The sequence below is a fragment of the Tetrao urogallus genome, assembly GCF_951394365.1.
Source record: "Tetrao urogallus genome assembly, chromosome: 4".
NCBI lineage: Eukaryota > Metazoa > Chordata > Aves > Galliformes > Phasianidae > Tetrao > Tetrao urogallus.
The window spans coordinates 15,210,078-15,232,230 of NC_136817.1; the positions used below are offsets into that span (position 1 = coordinate 15,210,078).

At 45.5% G+C, this 22,153-nt stretch overlaps 1 protein-coding gene across 1 annotated transcript in view; it reads right to left on the reverse strand.

Moving 5' to 3' along the window:
• Window positions 1–491: 491 nt before the first annotated feature.
• Window positions 492–22,153, reverse strand: part of FRAS1 (Fraser extracellular matrix complex subunit 1) — a gene marked incomplete at both ends in the record, with an annotated part of 163,381 nt that continues 141,719 nt past the window's right edge. The window contains 23 exons of the mRNA XM_079534855.1: window positions 492–1,076; window positions 1,744–1,890; window positions 3,111–3,316; window positions 3,661–3,827; window positions 4,214–4,330; window positions 4,604–4,763; window positions 5,879–5,986; window positions 6,654–6,804; window positions 8,561–8,775; window positions 9,565–9,725; window positions 9,898–10,130; window positions 11,076–11,351; window positions 11,537–11,724; window positions 13,124–13,324; window positions 14,015–14,171; window positions 14,607–14,812; window positions 15,767–15,914; window positions 16,298–16,458; window positions 16,718–17,062; window positions 17,625–17,871; window positions 19,284–19,446; window positions 19,940–20,099; window positions 21,150–21,300. Of these exons, the coding sequence (XP_079390981.1) occupies window positions 492–1,076; window positions 1,744–1,890; window positions 3,111–3,316; window positions 3,661–3,827; window positions 4,214–4,330; window positions 4,604–4,763; window positions 5,879–5,986; window positions 6,654–6,804; window positions 8,561–8,775; window positions 9,565–9,725; window positions 9,898–10,130; window positions 11,076–11,351; window positions 11,537–11,724; window positions 13,124–13,324; window positions 14,015–14,171; window positions 14,607–14,812; window positions 15,767–15,914; window positions 16,298–16,458; window positions 16,718–17,062; window positions 17,625–17,871; window positions 19,284–19,446; window positions 19,940–20,099; window positions 21,150–21,300 (4,653 nt within the window). The remainder of the gene's footprint in view (window positions 1,077–1,743; window positions 1,891–3,110; window positions 3,317–3,660; window positions 3,828–4,213; window positions 4,331–4,603; window positions 4,764–5,878; window positions 5,987–6,653; window positions 6,805–8,560; window positions 8,776–9,564; window positions 9,726–9,897; window positions 10,131–11,075; window positions 11,352–11,536; window positions 11,725–13,123; window positions 13,325–14,014; window positions 14,172–14,606; window positions 14,813–15,766; window positions 15,915–16,297; window positions 16,459–16,717; window positions 17,063–17,624; window positions 17,872–19,283; window positions 19,447–19,939; window positions 20,100–21,149; window positions 21,301–22,153) is intronic.

Here is a 22,153-nt window from a genome sequence, read left to right on the forward strand (position 1 = left end):
ATTACATGAGGATATATTACTTCTCTTACTTTTTTCCCTAGGCAGGTAGCAAACTGCTCCCACATCCTGCTGGCACACACACTGTTGTGCTCAAAGCTCAACAACGTGGATTCACAAACACATTAAGTTTCCCAGACATCGCTAAAAGTGCTCCAAAGTCCTGCAGGGAACTGTGGTCTCCTCGTGAGGGCTGCACCAGGCCCTGCCATAGGCCCGTGTCACCTTCTCCAGGGGATTTCTGCCCCTGCAGCATAACCCTCCTGCTCAAACATCAGATGGACCGGTTGTGTGTGATGCAGGAGCTCAGCTACAGGCAGAGCAGTGACCGCCTGTGCTGCTGTGCATCACACAAAGCCAGAGCTCCTCCTTTTCTCATGAGAGTATAAAAATACCAGCATACTTATACTTATCTTTTGGTTTTTGTTTCTGTGGGTTTTTTTTCCTTTTTACAAGTTATAAAAGGCTTTTACAAAACATAAGTACGCGCTCCATTAAACTTCTGTTCCATCGTGCAAATTATTGTGGACTTTAACTTCTAAGTTCACCTGCTTCACCTTCCTGCTTTTGACACTTGAGATGCCTCCTGTTTCCCTCAGTATATTGATGTTCCTCACGGTGCAGTACTGACTGTTCACTGCCTTCTCTGTGCCCTTGGGCAGCTCCACCTTAGTGTTCAGAGGGTGCTCCTCTGGGGCAGCTCGAACAGCCTCTCTCTTCCTCCGCAGTGTCCGGCACTTCCTGGTGACAAGGCAGACTCCCAATAGCACCAGCAACAGCAGCATGACAGCAGCAAATGCACTCCCAAGGGAAGCACCTGTCTGTGATAAGGAGGCTGCAACCACAGCTTCCTGCATCTCCAAGATCAGCGACTTCATGTTGGTGCCGTTCTTGACCTGATCACCCTCGTTATCATAGATTAAGGAGTCATCCAGCATCAGCCTCCCATCACCGTCAACCAGGTCTCTGCGGCCACGCTTCAAGTGGTGAGTAAGGGATCGCTGAACACGAGGCCCTGCAATGCTCTCCGGGCCTATTATGTAGATTACTTGAAGGTACCACTGATGTCCAGCTTCCACCTGTGAGGAAGGCAAGATGTGCACACAGGAAGTCAGATAAAATGATTTTGTTAGGTAAAGACAGAACTGGATTTTTTTTTTTTCCCCACTTTTTTTGAGTCATGCAGATATCAGCAAAAATATTCAGCATAAGCACCTGCAACAATACTTATCACCAAATTCAGTCTTCTTGTCTGTCTTTGGCAGTTGTAATGATTAATGGAGAACACTGCCAACCTGTATTTTAACTGCTCACTGAGTGCTTTGAAAAAAATCCTAACCATCAAAACATATTCTTTATCTCCACTTCTCGTGCAGGAGTTTGATTCTGAACTGTTTCCTTTGTTAATTTACGGTGTGACCCTAGGAATGCCAAGAAGTCACTTACGCCCATGGAGGTTGCTACGTTATAAAGAGGACCTGACTGGGGAGGGATGACAAAACTAGGAAATCAGGATCACCATAGCTGCCCCTCGACTGAGAGTTTCCTTTGCGTTCCTCCCACTGTGGCAATTCCTGCTGTGTTCTGCCGAGCTTTTCCAAGTTTTGTCCTAAAGCCGGCCTCTGAGCATGGAGGGGAATCGCAACCTGAGCTCTCCTGGCCCTGTCAGTGGGAAGGGGTGTGGAGTGCTCTGAGCTAGCTAATACAGGACTTAGTTCTGCTCTATGGACATCGCTTAGTACATACCTTGTAGAGAGCATCCACCTTGAGAGTAAATCCATCCACACCAGGCATGCTGCTTACTGAGTGAAACTCAGACAGTTCAGAGGCAAAGTGGGCATCAAAAGGCACATCATGGAAATACTTATCTGTGACCTCTGGTTGGTTTCGGTCCTAAAAATGAGAGCAAGAGTGCATGCCATCAACACCGTGCACCTGAATAACCACGTGGCTTTCAAGAGCAGCTTCAGTGATACTGTAGAGGAAAGCAACACTCCCAGTGATTGCTTTCTTTTGCCAGAGCTGATGTTGTCTCTCCCTGAGCTCATCTCACTTTATATCCTAAGGCTTCCTCGTCTCTAATTAAATATTCCCTTAAAATATGTCCTTTCCTGCTCAGAAACACTTGCTCACGCGTGGGCACAAATTTCTTAAAATTGCTCATTATTGTTTTAAAAACAAATTCTAACACATTGGGGCATTTTAAAGCTCAGCCTGGCGTTTCTGCACACCTTTCCAAAGGGAAGCCAAAAGCTGAGTGTCTCAGTAACACCTGTGCACTTCTGCAGAAATTGAATCCAAAGGTCCAAGTTCCACAGACATGAGCACACACACTTTTTAAAAATGATTATGTTTGTGCATGGGACATATTTCTAACCTGCATGATGTTTAGGCACTTCACATTGTTTTAGCACCGAGCAGTTCAACAGTAGGTTTGTAGAATGGAGCATCAGGAAAAAAAGCAGCTAGCTCATGTGCACACTGGATGAACTAATAGCACTAAGCTATTAGCTAAGTAAGGCTGCCAGTGAGGATGCTGGCAAATGTTAATTTGAAAGCCTGTAATTAGAGCTGAATGCACCTTGAGAGCGTGCCATAGCAATGAAGGGGAATGCTGTGAAGCTGGTGAATAGATCTCCCTTTGTACGCTGCCTGTGCCACAGCACAAACAGAAACCATGTAAAACCTTGGTACATGTGGGTTTTCTGCTTTTTTTTTTGCTTTTTTTTTTTTTTCCTCATTCGTTTTCTTTTGCTTTAGACTAAGAAATACTCATGGTTTAAGACTGAGGAAGATTTGGTGTTGTCTTTACAGCTTGGACCTGTCTGCCAACCAAAAAGCCACAGCATTTCACTTCTCATCCTTTTGTAGACAGAGCCTGTTTGCTCTAGGGAAAACAAATCCAAAGCAAAAGCAGAGGACAACACTGCAAGCACATTATTTCAGTAAGAACCTCTTACAGTACTCCCTGCTGGGCAGCTTCTCCCCGCAATGTGGAATGTCATTTAGTTCCCCATCTGTTAGGTTAGCAAGAGGCTAGGAGACCAGACTTATTCAGACATGACTGCACCTAATGCCCCACATTATCGTTTTGTCCACAGCAGAAAACTTACCAAGAGGAGAAATCTGTGTTTCAGGTGTTTGTTGGGTTGAATACAGCCATACTGAGGCCCCTCATTATAGACAGTTCCTGTTGGGTCAAAGAAGGGCACGTAGCCATCCTTGCCGGTGCACAGGTAGACTTTCTCCAGCTGCAGTTTGTAAGCAGCATTTAGGTTTTGTTCAGGATTCCAGAGTACACGGCCATACAGGATTTGCCCTGAGGAGATTGGGAGGTTAAACTCTCCAAAGGGCATCAAGGAAGAGATAACAAAAAGTTCAACAAGAGAACCTCTGTCAGAGCCACACACCTCCCACTACAAAAGCAGCTGTGCTTTTATACAAGTCCACGTGCACAGAATAGCCTGCCATGACAGAACACCCTGCCACGAGCACATTCTTGTCTTGTGGTCCTGCCACTGCGGTGCTGTGACATGCTCAAAGTACCAGTTGTTGCTGTACAAGAGGCAAAGCCAAATCTGAGTTATACCTTTTTTTTCCAAGAAACCGAAGTTCTGTAAACAGAAACATCCAATACAAGAGGAACAAGAAAAGAAATCCTACCTTTTGAAAAAGCCCCTTTGTAATCCATTTCTGCCAGAGACATTTCAGACTTGGTGGGATCCATCAGAAACACCTTCTCATTGTTACAGAGCTGAAACTCTGTGTTTAGGGAGTAGACAACAGGAACTGGGCGGTTTGTCTGCTGGAAGGCAATCGGGATCAAAAATCTATATTGAGACAGAAAGGGTGAAGTTTAGTTTAGATGCATCTGAAGTTACATGCTGGTGACACGAAGTTACATCTGCTTTACCATTTTTCCATTCTGCTTTCACAGCCCAGCAGACTGTATTACAGCAGTATTCAGCCTAAGCTTGCCTGTTGCCTCTCACCCTGCCCACTTTTCAATTAAGACTATTGTGCCCCACACAACCAGCTAAGGCTTTCTGACTATTACACAGGCTTCTGTAGCACCAAGGCTGAAAACCGCTTGGCTGAGAGCCCGTAAGGGGAGGTTACTGCCCTTCCCCTCCTGCTCTCGTGGTGCATCCCCTGCTTCCTGGGATCATGCAAATAACCCAAAACTGGGCTTAGAGGTGAAAACGTGACTCTTTACCGCTCAGGAGCATGAGCTGTACAGGGCAGGGGCTTGTCTCCAGGCTCTATCCATGGCTGCGTTGGCTGCACAGTACAAGGAATTAAGAGGATTGTGTACTCTCCAGAGTAGTCCTTCCTGAGAACAGACAAGAGACACCATCATCATCAAACCAAACTCCAGACCGTTCCACTCTCTGATGCAGTTGTCTAACATCCACATTTTCCAAATTAGTGGAGCAAGGAGGGTTCATAGTAGGACCTAACCCAAAGCCCAGAAACACCCATTCAGCAGGTGCAGGAGGAACGATTTTGATTGACGGTGTTTAATTTGATCCTCAGTGCAAGTAACATAGATTAGCAAAACAATAATAAAAAAGATGGCCTGAAGAGCTGAGCCTGTGGTCCTCACCTGTTATAAGAGCTGGTTGCCCTCCAGAGCTGGTAGGGAGAGTCGAAAGTCTGAGCACTCCACAGCAGCTGCAGGTCAAATTCGATCCCTCCCAGATGGTCTGGAGTCATTAAAGATGACTTCATATCTGGCAAACTGTGGTGCTCCATTACAAAGAGCCCTGTGGTGAGGACAAGGAGGTGACAATAAGGCCCTGTGAGATACTACAACGCACACAGCAGCACAGGGGGAGAGAGACCCCAGGTCTCTCATTAGGAACAGCCTTAGAACCTGCTCAGCATCTCAGCTATCGGTACTTCACATCCAAGTGCAGATTTTAGCTTCTGGTAAGTACACTGGCTTGAGGTGGAGCCAAACTTGGGTATTTCTGCAGCCTGCTACTCCCAAATACCAGCAGTTTCCAGGCTGTCAGGAGATGCCCCCGTTCCCATGACTTGTCACTGTGCTGCTCCACTTTCTTGTTTTAGGGAATGATTGGTGGTACAATTACGAAGACAGGCTGAGGGAGCTGGGCTTGTTCAGACTGGAGAAAAGAAGGCTGCAGGGTGACCTCACTGCAGCCTTTCTGAACCTAAAGGGAGCCTATAATCAGGAGGGGAGTCAACTCATTGAAAGGATAGATAACAGCAGGACAATGGGAAATTGTTTTAAGTTCAAGAAGGGAAGATTTAGGTTGGATGTCAGGGGGAAGTTCTTTATTATGAGAGTGGTGAGGTGCTGGAACAGGCTGCCCAGAGAGGTTGTGGATGCCCCTTCCCTGGAGGTGTTCAAGGCCAGGTTGGATGGGGCCCTGGGCAGCCTGGTCTAGTAACAAATGGGGAGGTTTGGGGCCCTGCATGTGGCAGGGGGGTTGGAGATTCACGATCATTGGGGTCCCTTCATCCTGGACCATTCTGTGGTAACTGTGTGAGACAACAGCAGAGAACGTGAAGCTGCCCTGTCTTGGCAAGAACAAGAGAAAAAGGAGAAGGCAGTCTCTATGTAAGACACCTGCTACATGAAGGCTTTTAATCTAATGGAAATAATTATATCCAAACCAACAAGGGCTTATGAGGGCCCTAGCTCAATCATTGACGTTAGGTGTAAAGTTTGTAAAGTTAAAAGTGAAAAATGTGAAGTATTTCTAAGCTGAGAGGCTAGTGAAAGGAAGGGCAGAAATACTCTGATCATTAACACTGATCTTAGCCATAGCTTGTTTTACTACCTGTGCTTTCAAAACTGGACTGTATTCTCATGGTGCTCTCCTTCTTCATCAGGACTAATATTCATTCTCACCTCTGAACTTGGCCTGGGTCTTGAACTCAATAACCAGTCGGCCATCCTCACGGATGTAGATCCTGATTATCTGCAGCCGGGCTGAGAGGACGCTGTCCGTCTGAATCCCTGTGTGGTACAGAAAGAACAAAATTACTGTGGAGGACAGGTGGCACAGCAGTCCTCACATGGTGACAGTCAGCCCTAATCAGCCCAGAAGCATCCAAAAGGGAGCTGAGATCATCCTCCAGTTGAGTCAGCTGTACAATTCCAGATATTGTGGGAAAGAAAGATAAATGAGCTGGAAATAGCAGACTGACAGGCAAAGGATAAACCATAACTATACACGGTGATGTTAAGTCTTAGATGTCACCAGCAGTGGAGGACGAGCACAGAATGGGACCCACCACTGGCAGTACTGCGGTTATGATGTGAAAAAGTCAACCTGTGAGAGCTGGGAGGCTGAGGATCACAACTGCAGTTCCCACATGGAATTCAGTGGAAAGCATTGGAGAAACCATGCCAAATGTCCCATGGGGAGCAATTTCTGCCTGGCTGAGGAGGCTCCAATGAACACCTAGCTCTTTTCCTGCACTGTCTGTGACGACTGTTCCCATTAACACATGCTGGGAGAAATGACAACTCCCTTACTAAGCTTTCACAAATGCAAGCACAACTGGACTGACACTGGATGCTATCCAGACTCGGGACTGCAGTGACATTGCATAAACTAAGAAAAAGGGAAAACTGAGAAGAAAACAATGCTCGTATACACTCTGAAGTGCCTTGGACATACCTGTCCTCCACAGAACAGTGTCGTAGAAAAAGGAGAACTCCATCTCTGTGTGATGCTCAAGAGAAGCCCAACCTCTTGGCGCTGTCACGTAAATATAGGACACATAGAGGGGGACGTGGACTGTTAAGAAGGACTGAGCAGAGTCCCGTACCTGTCAACAGAACCCAAGCAGGTGATTATGCACTCTTCAAAGGAGAGACACTGGCCCTGCAGCACCCTCTTTGTTCACATTCTGCTCTGCAAGTGGGGAAAAAAGTCACAATGTCTGCAATAAAAGACTCCTATTTAGTAGAGGTGAGATGAGACCAAGCACACTGGTGCAGTCAGGAGCAAATCTTTTTTCCTTCCTTTTAATGTCTGAACTATTCACTACAGGAATAAAACATCTACATCCACATTACAGCTGCAGCCTAGTGGAATGTGAGACAGGGGATGGCGGCATGGAGCCCTGCGTGCCATGCACCTCTGTAGCTTCCTTGGTACTCCTGTGTCACACAAGCTCTGTGGTGCAGATGTGACCAGGCTGGGGGAATGCTACTTTGCATATCACACAATAGAAGTATTTTTTAAAAACTTTATAAATCCGAGTGTTTCCCAGGCTGCCTGCACTAACTGAATGACTGTCAAGCAAGCAATGTTACTTGACTACTGAAGGGCAGAGTTTTAGACAAGGCTCAACAAAGCTCCCACGTTCACTGCTCCCACTGTGGACCAAAATTAGGTAGGCCGTTCTGACTGTGGGAACCCACACCAAACTTCTAGAAAGAGGGAGAAAGCTTGAGTCCAGGATCAGCTAAAAGTATACACATCACACTTTTTTGTAGACCCCCCCCTAATATGTGGCTTTGAACATCTGCAATGAACATAAAATGAAAATGCCCACAGTGTTTCTGGGAAATCAGAGGCATGCAAGTTTTCCACTGCAATGTAGGAATTTGCATTAAAAGCAATTAATTTGCAAAACATTTATCACTAGAGGATAATTTGAAAAATAATGAAGAACTGATGTTATAATAATATATATAATAATAAAAAAGTATATGAGCAGAGAGCACTCCTCACATACTATAAAAACCCTACAATTAGGTCAGATATCCACACATGAACTTTCTTTGCAGGTTTGACCGAAGTGCCTTCCTTTTAAATAAAAGCAAGTGCTAAAACACACTGCTGTCCTTAATGCACCTAACAAAGGGAGTTGTGCTCACAGCTTTACCTTGAAAGGAGTTTCCAATTCCATGAATTAAAATGAATTAAATGAATTAAAATTCTGCTTTCTCAGAACTGCCCTAAAAGCACTTGGAACAGCACAGGTCTCTGGCTCCGTATACAGCATTTATGATTTGTGGGGCACAGCTGTACTGTGCGAGCCCTCAGAGAGCTCAGAGAGACGTTCCAGACTGGTTGGTGCCAGTCTCCTCATACTACATTACGCAGTTGCTCAGGTCAAGGAGCATCTCTGAATTTGTGTAAATAACTGGAGCTATAAAAGTGAAGTTAACAAAATATTCCAGACCAGGAGAAATTAAAATTGTTTGTGTTGACCATAATCTTCTGACTGGAAATTCAACAGAAGAATCTAATGCAGATGAGACTCAGAGACTGTAGATGAGTGAGATGGACGTTTATAATCTGTCCACGAGAGGGCAGTGAAGCACATGTTTGTCGTGAAAAACACTATTTTGCAAGAGAACGTTTCTGGCTTTTGATGTGACGGTAATTAATTATGTGTATTTCACAAATACTGTTTTTCTCTTGGTAAAGGAGGGAAAAAATGTGCTTCAGGTGTACAGAGCAGAGCAGCAGAAATACCAAGCAAGTAAGTATTCATGAACGCACAGTAAAGGTCTGCCACAGAATGGACAAAAATCTGGATGACGTGACGAGTTCAGGATATGCCATCTTACTTGGAAGTCAGCAGTTACAGAGCCTCCGCAGACATCAATTAATTCAGTCATGTCGTAATAGGCATCAAAGGTCCATATGCAGCTCTTCAGATTGAGGTGCTTGTACAGCTGGATTGTCTTTGGCTCTCTCACCGTGGGGTCAAACTGGTAAGGGCGGTCATAACCAGGACCGAGAACAATGCTTTCGTATGTCACTTCATCAAGGAATCCTGCCTCTGGGAGTAAGAGATACAAGGCCTTCAGATCTTAAAGAGTTTGAGCTGTGCACTGAAATCCCACTTGCATTCTCAAGTCATGTCAGTGATTTTTAGTATGTTCAGGACTTAATGTCTCCTCACCATCACCCTAGAGGTCAAACTGAACATACACAGATCTTCAAGGGTGAAAACGTGACAGGAATGCGCTAGCAATCTTAAAAAGCAGGCTTAAAAAACCTATTAATTAAAGAGTGAAGTTAAATTTTAAGCTTAAAGGTAGAACAGCTTGAGCATGAAATGAAGAGTGAAATGCAACAACCCTTTGCCCTCCACGGAGCAACCATAGGCCACATTGCCCTGAATGTGAGACATAAACTGTGTATTTTTTCTAGCTCTGGCATTTACCCTAGGACCTAGGACCTTGCTCTGGCTGCTTCTTCTTGCCCAACCACAGAGATCAGTGACACAGAGTTCTTGTGAATTCGACTTTATCCATACGGATATCACAGTGACAGGTTTGAAAAACAGAACATGAGCAACACGATGTGAACCTACAGCCTCTTCAAGCAGCGATGCTTCTTAGCCCTGTTATAATTTGATTATTCCTGTGCAGTACCTCATTTTCAACAGAGCAACTCTGTTACAACAGAGCACCATTGCTATTAGCACAGGAAGGTTATTTATTACAGGAATTATTATTTCCGTAACATCAACAGCCCAAAGGAAGACAGAGCTTGCTGTGCATTATTGTTACTGGTTTCCCAGTACTCCCCTGTTGTGCAAATAAAAGCTGGCTTTAAAGGTTACCTGAGATGCCTTTAAGGTCTCTGATGGTGACCAGGTTTGAGCAGACATGCTGATGTCTGTAGATAGACTCAGAGAGCAGGAAATGCAGATTGTGTAGCGGCAGGGTGGAGATGAGGGGCAGCATACCATCCTGGTGCGGGATCTGAACCGAGATGTGGATCCTGGAACAAAGAGTGGATGAGAAACAGAAAAAGCAGTGCTAGTAGGCATGGGAGCCCCGTGTCACATAGCAGTGCAGAGCAGACATGGTAAGCCTGGCAGTGGCAACTCTCAGGCGGGCTCTGTCACCCCAAAACGCCTGGCAAAGGATTGTGCCCTCTTCCAGGTTTATACCTGTTGGGATGCTCCTTGTGTTTGACATCCAGGTACTTCAGAGTGGCAACAAACGACTGTGCCTGGAAGCCTCGAGCTGTCCCAGCGACCACAGGAGTGTGACAGATGGCACTGTCTGTCCCTATAGTAACTGTGTTGCTCCTCAAGGGGGTGCCCACATGGCCAGCCTTGTCCACAGCCTTGGCCACACAGCGCACGTGGAACCGCCGGCTGAAATAAATGCTGTCCAGCACCTGCAGGGAGCAAGGAGAGAGCAGTGTGCTCCTGGGTCACATGCACCAGCACTGCGACATCTTGCCAGGTCACAATTACACTTTGTCCTGGAGTTCTGAAGCAGCACAGAGGTGAGACAGACAACTGCATACAGGCAAAATGGGAGCATGTGCATGCCAGTGTCTGCTTCTCTTGAGTTGAGGTTCCAATTGTGAAAAGTGCCTGAATATGCTGGGTGCTTTACAGCTCCTTAAGTCTGCCCATACACATGATGGAAAGAGAAGAGGGAACCTGACCTGCAAAGGTCTATCTATCCCTGCCTCCAGGGATTTGCTCAAATGTCTGAGTATTAATAGCTGCTTCCTGCATCAATAGAAGTAACGCCTTCAGCAGGCTCAGTGAAATTTTCTGAAGCCAGAAGAAAAATATTTCTCTAAAGAGGACTTCATATTTCATACTAATTCACAAATCTGACATTTTAATCTCTGTGTAACCAAAGCACGCACCATTCATACCTGAGTATGCATCATCTAGAAACAGATCCAAATGCTTGAAAAGAGCTGAGACACCACAGCTGGGAGAACTGAGGAAAATCCCCAGAGGAAAACAGTAATTCTGCTTGTGGGGCAGGATATGAACAGTCCAGGACAGAGCAGTCTGAGGCCACACATGAAGCAAGGCAGCAAAATGAGTGCCTGGACTAACAGAGGACAAACTAACAGTGATGCCTTTCCTTCAACTTGAGCAGGATGGGAAGAAAGCAGACAACCCTGAAGGCAAACGATGGTACTCCAGATAACATCAGAGCACTGAGCTCCACCCTCAAGCACAGCCACTTTCTCAAGCACCAGACTTTACAGGCAAATGATCACGCAACGCACAGACTGACAGTGCTGTTCCAAGCCCTCTGCTGACTTACACCACATGCTTTTGTAGCTTGGCCACACCAGTATCTAGCCACATACCTTATGGTTGACGCTGGTGAATGGTGTGTTGTCAGTGATGGTTTCAAAAGGTGACCTGGCCCCATTCCCATCTGTGGGGGTTGCTACTTCCCAGCTAAACTGTATGGAAGACTGGTTGATCCCAGCCTCGCTGCAGCGCTCCTTCGTGACCATGAACTTGGGGAAGTGAGGGTCACAGGGAGTGACACAGATGAGCGGATAGCCTGGAGAAGGGGATTTCTTAGCACCATTCTTGGTGGCCTCTTCCACACGGTCATAATCAGCCAGGGAGACAACCTATACAGATGCAAGATAGGAGCATTCGCCTGGGTCTGAAGGAAGTAGCGTAACAGGCAATCCTTCCTACTCACTGAGCCTTTTGCATCATTGCAGCTCTTAATGCTTTTTTCAGAAACTGTACAAGAGTTCTGAGTCTGTACTTCAAGCGTACTAAATCACATTCATTGCAATGGGCAACTCACCACAGGAGGTGCTGGCAGAATGAGGCTGCCTGATGCCTCCTGATCCAAAATAGTCACTGTTGCAGTGCTGATATCTCCAAGAACAGCTTCCACTGGGTCATCTGGACCCAGCACCAGAGAAAAGGACTCGTGCCATTCCCGATCTTCGTTGGACATAATCTCCACCTTAAACATGATGTGGTCCACACCTGTGAGAATAAATGCAAAAGAAACAGAGAATTCATCCCTGGATATTGCTCTAAGTTCTCATAAAAAAAGGCAGAACTCATCTATGCCGTGGCCACTGAAATACATCGATAAAATACACATTATAAATTTTATTTCCACTCATTGCTACTAATAATTCAGCCTTTTCCACACAGGAGTTTATATATAAAACTTCAACTATGACAACTGATCTGATTGATCAAGTGATAAATTTCCTAGCAGATGCCATCTGAGGATTAATAATGCCTGTCTTATATTAGCTGTCTGTAGTAAAAGTCTATGATCTGAAGAATATCCCCCTCTGCAGTGAGAATCTCTACTCTCTCTCATACCAGCAGACACAAATGTTTTGTGACAGCTTTTGTCTTAGCAACATGGTCTATGCTTTTAGAGGATTCAGAAAGATCTCTGCTGAACCTCCAAGGACTGCTCTGCCACACACCCACTGCTTCTGGTACACAGGATAGTTCTGAGGGCTCTTCATCCAACAAATCAGCCTTTTTGCATTACAAAACTACAGCTGTAGCAGCACAGAGGGCTGCAGCTTGGGAGAATCACACTTTTAAAAATAAGTTTTCATACTACTACACACATACTATATTTGAAATACATTACCAGAAAAAAAAACAAAGCCCCAAAAAGCCCAACAACAACAGAAAAAAAAAAAAACCAAAAATAACCCAAGAAATCCACAAACAAAAAAGAAATCAAGTGATAGAATGTATACAAGAGAAAACAAGGCAAGATTTGAGGTGGTCTTCCCATCTTTTCATGTACTGTTAATTCCAGCAAGCAGAAATCTCAGTCATCTTTCTGTCTCCTTAAGTATCAACAGCCTGCTCAGTAAAGAGCTCTCCACCTCTAGGATTTCATTTCCTCTTTCTCATTGCTCTCCTGCTTGGATAGCAGCTGAGCACTTTGCATTTTGAGCAGAGCACTTGTGCTCAGAGAAGAAGCCTCTACTTCGAGGTGTTTGACCTGAGAATGATTAAGATAGTAAGGGGAGTGGAGAAATCACAGAACACTAAGGTTGGAAAAGAACGATGTGTTACATTTGTTGTAAGTAAAGTTTTACATCCCACTTGTAGCAAGCTGAACAACTGTGTGTCTTCTCCCACAAATACTGTGAAGAACCCAAGAACAGATTCCAAATCAAATCTAAACTGCTGAATCTAAAGGTATGTTATATCTTCTTACAGTTCATGCAGTTTACAGTAAGACCAGTTAAACTGGTGCTGTGTTGCAAGTCTAATACAAAAAGTCTCTTTGTCTAAATTTGATGTTTTCCTTCAGTGCTCCTTCCTAATATCCTTCCTGATATCCTTCCTGATATCTCTGGTGACACCACCAGCTCCGACCTCCCCTCCAAGAACTCTTTACCTGGGCTGAATTTGAGCACTCGACTCTTGGGGTAGTAATCCACTCCAGCCTGAGCTGAGCCATCACGAGTGCTACAGCGCACTTTTGAGGTCCTGTTCTGATCTCCTCTCCGGACCACTTTGATATTTAAAGCAGTGACGCCCTCTGGTCCAGGTGGCTCCCGTACTTGGTATGCAGCTTCCTCAAACTCAATGGTGGGTGCTATAAAGAAAAGTGAAGAAAAAAACCCCACATTCGCACAGCAGCTGTTTACAGATGAAATAAATGTACTCAGCAACTGGGCTGAGCCAAGTCCAGCTCCTTTTAGACTGTATCTACATGTCTTCTGAGCAGGGGGCTCCTCAAAGCAGGGGCCAAAGCTGCAGCTGTAAGGGTTGGATGTGTACTAGGGCAAGGAGTGGGGTAAAGCCCCATTCCTATGCTTTGGGCTTTGGAGCATGGCACACAAATCTTATGCCCCTGCCTTCCATGGAACCATATGTACTCAAACCATTCCATGCAGTGGCACTATAGCCTCCATTCCACATCACCCCTGGCAGCCCCCTTCTTTCCTCGTGGATCTCTCCAGCGTGAGACACTGGAGAAAAGGCAACATCTCCCAGGAGAAGCACAGCTGTGACCTACACAATTGCAGGGGCTTGGGACAAACTGAATCAAATCGGGTGTTATTCGATCTCTCCCATACGATTAGACCAGTGCACAAAGCCCCCACACCAGTGACCATGTGACGGTCCAGCATACAAGTCTGTAGTTCTCCAGCAGACAAATTGGTATTTCCATAAGAAATGACAAAATAGATCTGCTGGAACCATGTTATTGAGACTGTGTTGATGGCCTTGGAACCATACCCTACGCCACGGCTCCCACAACTTGCTGAGCCTACTCTCTTACCGTCTTCATCATTGGTGATGGTCACAGTTGCCATGTCTGTCTTTCCAATCCTAGCTCCACTCCAATGGTTTCCAAGCGGACTACCAAGATAGACATGGAACTGCTCCTCTGGTTCAAAGGCAGAGTCATCACTGATGTAAACACTGCAGTTTTTCACCTAAAGCCAAGAGAAGAGGAGATAATAGAAGACACTGATAATTCCCTGAAGCCACTGGAAGATTACCCTGTTTCCTCACTGTCTGGATTTAATGTCTGCGCACTGTCAGTCTTGGAAGAGGAACCCTTCTATTTTTAAGGCTACTCTGCGTGGAGAAACGCAGTTCCACAAATCCATCCTTGTTTGCTACAACAATCCTGAGTCTGATTGACAGAGGATTTGCATTTCACATCTTAATCAGTTTTGTTATGAAACAAAGACCTTCATTCAGAGACAAGTAGTATTTCCAGAACCAGAACGATTTATGACCATAAGCATCTACATAAGTTCTGACAACCACTGTCAGCTCCTTCTAACAATGCAGAGTCACGGAGGAGATCTGCACCACTCCTTTCAGTGGTTCTTCACTCTCTCTATACGCCAGGTTCAGCTCACCTTCTCCCCTTTCAAGAAAGTGATGCGGGACTCGTCTGCATTTCTCCTCTCTGCAAAGTCCTCCGTGACCTCTGCTGTCTGGCTCTGGGTGTAGCACCTCACAGAAGACTCATAGCTCAGGTCGCCGGTGCGGAAGATGGGGATGTGTAGTGCACCCTCCTTTTCCCTCACTGTGAACACATCCTTGGTGAACTGCATGCTTGGTACTGCACAAAGAAAAAACAAAACAAACAAAAAAAACAACGAAAAAGTCAGGCAACGCTGAAATCCCAGAGTGACGAGTCAGTTCCACAGTGCCAGGAAGTGTTCCAGGCATATACAGCTCTGGAGAATTGCTGCACAGTCTGACAGACAAAGAATGAAACGGCAGCTTTATTATGCCTCAGTAAAGGATTTCATTTCAAATTAACAAGCGATCATGACTGCTATCTGCCTTCCTAAGAGCACAGGGCTGGCTGACCCCACAGCACTTCAGAAAAAAGATACCCCTACTCATTGTCTTTAAGTCACTCATTCCAGTGGCTCGTGAAACCTGCTCCTTCTCTAACACTGTGGTGTTGTTCCAATGTGCTGAAGAGCAAGACAGGTCTGGCAGTGCAGGGATTATGTTTGCGGGGCATGTCAAGAAGGGATTACATGAGGACTCAGTACTGAAATATGTGCTAGGTCTCAAAGCATTATCCTACTGTCTGTAGACAGACATAGAAGATACAGCTATAGCAGCATAAAGGACTATTACAAAGTTAGATTATACAGTGTGTGCTGTCCTTAAAGAAGCAAACATGAGAGACGAACAGAAACAGGAAATGAGAGGAATGAAGGGAAACAACAGAAACAGGAGGATGAAACATCCTCACATAGTTAAGAGAGACTTCAGTCCATAGAAAGCATGAATGAGGATGGAGCTCTGTGCAGAAGAGTGTGACTGAAGGTGAGTGAACACTACAGCAGGATTCATGTTCTGCACTTCTGAAGTCTCCAAGCTCACGTGGACAGTGATGCATGAACAGAAAACAGGGCATCCAAATGGAACGAGAGGATCCCAGGAAAACAGGTTAAATCAGACCTAGGAGTAATATCTCTTGGACTAGCTTCTTGCTGCATGCAAGTGTTAAGGAAGAGGTAAGGTGGTCCAGACAAAACTGTGGTAAACAACTTACCATCTTGGATGATGTCATTAATGGCCACAATTGCTTGGAAGGGCTTTATCAGCTCAGCTCCATGGGGTGAGCTGAGATAAACAACAAATGTCTCCAGCCCTTCTATCACTGGGTACTGAGCATCATCCAGGATTGTCAGAGTGCAGAACTAGAAGGAAAGCAGAAGTCCCACTTTCAAAAATGTGAAAACGTCATCCTTTCTGGCACTTGTTTTTGGCTGTCTAAAGCTGCAGTTATGTTGGGCCTCTCCTAACATCGCTAATCAATGGCAACAATGATATAGATAAACTGGGCTTATCAGTTCAGAGAAAAGGGAAGAGACAACTTTTATCCTCGGAGACGTGATCTGACTATCTTTTGTAGCGGGAGAGCTAATCTGATGGGAATCTGCACAGCAGTTTCATTTACAATTCTCAGGTGGCCTCCAGAGGATTTTCAAAATTGTCAAATGGCAAAAGTGTGCACATACATGAGAGAGAAGAAGCATCCTCAGACAGAGAACACTCATCAGGAGACTAAGTGGCTCCTCACCTCTTCTGTCTTGCCTGGTCTGAACTCTATTTTTCTGGAGCTGGGGACATAATCAACTCCTGGGCTGGCAGATGGAGGGTCTGATGTCCGAGTGGCACACCACACTGATGTGGGGGTTGAAAGATCAGGTCCGTGCCGGAGAACTGGAATTTCAATGTTTCCTGAATCGTGAGAGACAACCAAGATCAGAAAACAGGCTCATACAACAAAAAATATTCCTCAATCTTCAGCGGGCGCTTTTTCCATCATTACTGCCCCTTGCGGAACACAGGCTGTCGCAGAGAACAACTCTCAGCCCTCTCCACTCAGGGCAGGAGAGAAATACTATAACCTTACACAGATGTTATATGATGCTGCTGCTGTGCTGCAAATCACACTTTCTGACACCTCATCCTAGTGAAAACCCCTACCACTCTTCACCTGCAGCCTCACTGACGGTGAATGTGGCATTTCCCAGGAACACTGTTGAGGCATCATTGGGACCACCGATGAAGACGCTGGCTGAAGCCCGGCTGCCAATGCGTGCGTTTTCTGAAGCATCGGCCAATACTATCTCAAACTCCTCTTCTTCTTCATATTCACTGTCATCGATCAGCATGACATCACAAGTCGACATGGTAACACCTGGTCCAAAAACTATGCGGCTGTCTTCTGTCATCCCTCGGGACTTGAAGTCAGAGCCAGACTCCAGCACATAAAGGCTGCTTCCTTTGGCTGATTTGGGAACAGTGTAGCAGACAGCAGACACAGTGCTGCCAGCATCTCCTAAAATGCAACAGAAAAAAAATGTAACTTTATGGAAATACTCTATTTGGTAGAGGAAATCAGATGTTGACTAAAATAACAAAGCGGTATTCGCTACAGAAAGTGGGAAGAACACCATCCCTGTTCCTAAAATTGCACCAAAGCTGCCTCAGGCCTCACTTCCAGGCACACTCCAAATCTGAACTCTTGGTTACTACGGCCAAGAAATAGATGGCACTTTGGCACTTGTCTATGAAAGAACGTAGGGCACAGTGATAGGGTCTACTCCAAACATGGTATCTAAATCACAGAGAAGCAGTAAATAAATACAAAGGTCTGCTCCTGCTCATGCTGAGAGAAGAGATGGATTCAAGAGCAGGGAGCTTTAACTTGTTTGGTGAATCTTAAAAGCAGAGCTGGGGAACAAAAAAAAAATTAAGCCACCTCTCATGCGTTGCTTCTTGTCTTCTGATTTGTACCACAAAGGTACTTCACAGCCTGTCTGCAAGTGCCTTATGTCTTGGCTATCACCTCCAGGGCTCCTCATCCACCTTCCGGCAGGGTGGGTTCAGATTCAACCCACCTTTCCTTTCAACAGGCGCAGAGAGAAACCCAGCACTCTCACTGACGTGGTACGTCTTCCTGTCGAACTGCAGCATGGGCTCATCCTCAGTGTCTGTGATGGTGACTGTGGCCTGGGTGATGTTCCCCAGCAGAGCATAGGCTGGCATGCTGAGCTCCACAGTGAAGCTCTCGGAGCTCTCAAAGACGTCATCATCGTTAATGACGATGGTGCAGGCCTTGGTGTCTTCCCGCTCTTCAAACTGCACCTGGAAGGCAGCAAGTGGTCTGCAGGAGACTGAAAATTTCCTGCCCCTTCTGCCTTACCCCTTCCTCAGGTACACACCCTGCTCATGCAGCACTACACACCAACGTTAGCCAACAATAAATGACTAGGAGAGGTCAAAGGCAGCAGCAAATGCAGTGTGTAGGCAGGCCCTGAGGCCTTCTGCCTTCACGCTTTTGGACTTTTGCATGACTCTAAGTGACATTCCTATCCAGGCAAGCACATTATCTTTCAAAAAAGGAAGAGTCCCTTTAATGTTTTTATCAGTTCTACTGGGAATCTTAAAATCACAGGGACTATAAACTTCACCAAGCCACAGAGGTCCCCTGAATGAGCACTTGGTGAACTTCACTCTTGGCCACAAAAGTTCCTTAAACTGAAAGATGTATTGCTGAAATATGCTCAAAGTTATGGCAACGCTTCTATCAGATTAGCAACAGCTGTAAAACCCAAGAATTTACACAGTGCAGGACAAGAGAGAAAGAGTTAATCAGCAGGAAAAGTGGGCTTTCTGAAAGTTTCCAAGGAGCCTCTGCGTAAAAGATGTGACTATAAATTCCCAGTGCTGAGGATGATTAATGCAGTCCTTAACTGCATAAAGAAAACAAAGTGAAAGGATGGAGGTAACAATCCCATGCATAGCGCTGGGAAGACGGTGGAATTTTTCACAAAATCCTGGAGTCTCTGTTATAAGGATTGTGGAGAAAGAAATGGCTGCAGTCAGAGAAAAGTCCTAGCAACTATACGTACAACTACAGTGCAGCCAAATCTTCAGGAGTTTCAGCTCCTGGAGATGAAGGCAAAAAGAGTGCTGCCTAAGCAGAAAACACACAGCACTGCACTATGTTTCCATCTGGAGGAACAGGAAAAAACTCAAAACGTGGATGGGAAGCTCATGCCCAACAGCTGCAATGACCAACTGTAGCAACAATGTAACAACAGTGTTCTTCCAACTCAGATTCAGCTTTTCTAGAAGAAGTATTATAGATGCTACTGTGTTTTAACGCAGACTAATGATTTAGATGACAGCTGCATCACTTTTCACCCTTCCAAGAGGCACCAAAATTATTCAATTCACATCATGCTCCATCTTTGAAGTGCTGGGCCCTACTTCTCCATCCTTCTCACCCTCACTACGCATCAATCACACACCACAAGGGAGCTGTCAGGGTAAAAAAAGAAAAAAAATCGTAACAGCAATGTCCAGGCATTCCATACTGGGGAACGGGTGAAAACGTAACCCAGTTTACAAGCTTAGCCATAATGATTAGAAGCAAGCTGCTGCTCTCCACCAGTTTCCCAGTGTGCCCTGCCTTCACTGTCACCCCAGTGACAGTATGTACAGACAGAGCGTTGAGATGATTCCTCCCTCCTCTGCCCCCTTCCCCAGCCTACCTGTCCTGCGTACTCCACATAGTCCTGCTCTCCAGACTGTGAACCAGAGCTGGAAGTGGCTGTTCCCTGCTCCGTGCGGCACAAGACAATGGCATACTGGTTGAGGTTACCAATCCGCCGCACGGTGACGCTCACAGAGCCAGCACTCTCACTGACGTTGTAGCTGGAAATGTATTGAGCAGAGACAAATAACAGGCACTACTTAATGCACAAGCTGAGGGCGCTGGCATCCTATAGGAACACGGGCAAGACGCTCATGCTGGATAGCAAACTGTTTAAACTGACATCAACAAACTCAAGCTGACTGTTGTCTGCGCAAAAACGCACAGGATGCTAACAACCAGGGACTTGGGCAGATGTCAGCTATTCAGCAATCCTGCTCTAGGGTGTAACCCAGCACCAGCAGGCCCCTCTCCTCACTGAAACACGTGGTTGAATCCCTCAGCACACTTACAAATCAGCAGCACGACTGCTGTGTGTGGTGCAATATAAGTCCTCAGTCCTGACCAGGCATCAGGAAACAGGCTTATTTGATGTTAACTGCCCCAGGATTCTATTCTCATGTCGTGGGCCCATCACATATTAGAGTTCTGCCTGCCCCAACCCTGTTAAGACCCAAATTGTCAGCAGAATGCTGTAAGCCCCGTGCCCTTTACCTGCTGTACGTAAAGCTGAGGAGAGACCACTGAATGTGGAAGACATTGCCACGGACCACATTGGGTTTGCTGTCCTTCACGAGGAACTGAAAGCTGTCTGTAGTCTCCTGAACCTTCTCCTCATGCAACACATACTGAATAAGGCCCTGGTTCACATCCTCTGTGGGAGGAGACATCCAATGAGCCCATGCAGAACATAGTGAGCAGCACAGACGTGCAGCCACAGCATCAGGGTCTCCACAGGCCCTTTATGCTGCTACACGCTAACTTCCACATCCTATCTGTGCCAAAAGCACAGATAAAAGATCTTACAAGCTAAAAGAGGCAACAAGACATCTCCTTGTCTAGTCTTTATTTGCAATATTTAAAAATAAAGTAAATTTAAAGCAGTTTTAATCAAATGCATGGAATATGAACTTGCTTGTGCAGCAGGTTTCAGCTCTTTTCCATAAGCTGGAATGTCCTAGCAGGGCTTCTCACTGCTGAGATGGTTCCAGCTCTAAAATAACATAGGTCTTTTCCTCTTTTTTTCCCTTTTTATTTTTACCCTTATTTTTTCCTGAGCACACAGGACACCAGGCTTGGCTGGCTGATGACTAAGAACTGCTGACTGCATTTGTACAGGACCTTGTGCAGCATGGCGCGAGGCTCTGCAAACTGCAGTACCAGAAATGCTAAAGGCTGTGCTGCCCGTTCATTCTCATCCTGCCTGGGAGAGGCTGGAGGGAGCAATGAGAAAGAGCACAGTGGGTATGAAGCAGAGTTACTCTCTCACCTCTTGTTGCTAATGGAGGACCCACAGTCCCGGAAGACTGAACTTTTTACATGCTGTTGACTTTGTACTGCTGGATAAACATCTCCTTGACCTTAGGATCACATGCAAAATCTACAACCTATTATGTCCCAAGCCAAGCCTCTAGCTCTAACCTGCAGAAGGAGGGCATATTACAGGACACAGGATGGCACAAATTAGAGGATTTCTGCAATCGACAAGAAGTGAAGTTCGTTTCTTACTTTTGGACAAAATTTGGAGACTTCAAAAGAGAGCACCGCTCTTCTGATCAGGCAGTGAGTCTACCCTGAAGTCAGTAATATGATTTTACTCCTTTTCTTCATCCCTCCCACCATTTCTTCCCCCCATATATAGGCTATTTTGACAAATTGAAGCAGATGAAGAAAAAAGCAACAACACATAGCCCATCTTCCATACCCTGAGAAAATGTGGTCACAGTTGTTCCTGGTTTCAGCTTGTTCTCCACATAACCATTCCTGGGAACATTTGTTATCTCATAGATCAGCTGTTTGTCATCTGTGTCGGGATCGGTGGTCAGTAATTCCTTCTTAGTGATTAGATTGGTTGCCTGGATTAAAGCCAAAACAATGGAGTTAAACTGTGAAGATCAAGCAGTGCAAGTCTTTTTAACCAGTCATCCAAAAAGACCTACCACCCTGCAGTACTCCATGAGGGAGGTTTAAAAGCATGGAACAGAGTGGCCTTGGACACACAGAGGCTGCGGAGCCCTTAGCTAAACCCCACATGAAATTTGACGGCATAGGAAGGACTCAAATTCTGCCTCAGATCTGGAGTAATAATAATTTTTAAAAAATCTGGTTCAAAGAAAAGCAAATTCAAAGCACGCTGCCAAGCCCTACCTAGCTGAGGCTAAAAGCTATGACAAAATCTTCCAGTTTCAACTGGAAACCATCACTCTGTGGACTCAATGATGCTGAGGTAAGCCCCAACCTTGACAAAAGCATTTGCAAACAGTCTTGATTTTAACGTTTTACTCAGGACAGTTCACACTGCTTTAGTCAGCTTATAGTAACCTACTTTCAAATGACTTGAAACAGATGTGCCTCAGTGCCACCACGTTTTGCTCTATCTTTAAAAAGAAAACACCTTTAAAAGCAGGAGAAAATAAGAGAGATAATTAAACTGCCCAAGACTGTAGGATTGCTTTTACTGAAGTCAGGAATTTGAGCTAAGATAGCCATTTCTTAATGCAGCTTCCTAATGCAGTGCCTTCAAACTCTTTTTCCTAGGAAGAACTGAAGTTTTCAGTTATAAGTGAGTCCTTAAAAATGAGCACAAGATAACCTTCCCCGCGGTTTTGTTTAGACTTTAGCAAAACAAAGGCATGCCACAGCAAGAAATTCCTGTATCTTGAAAGCCATACATCTTCAGTGCAGCTATTGCAGCACATAATCACAGAT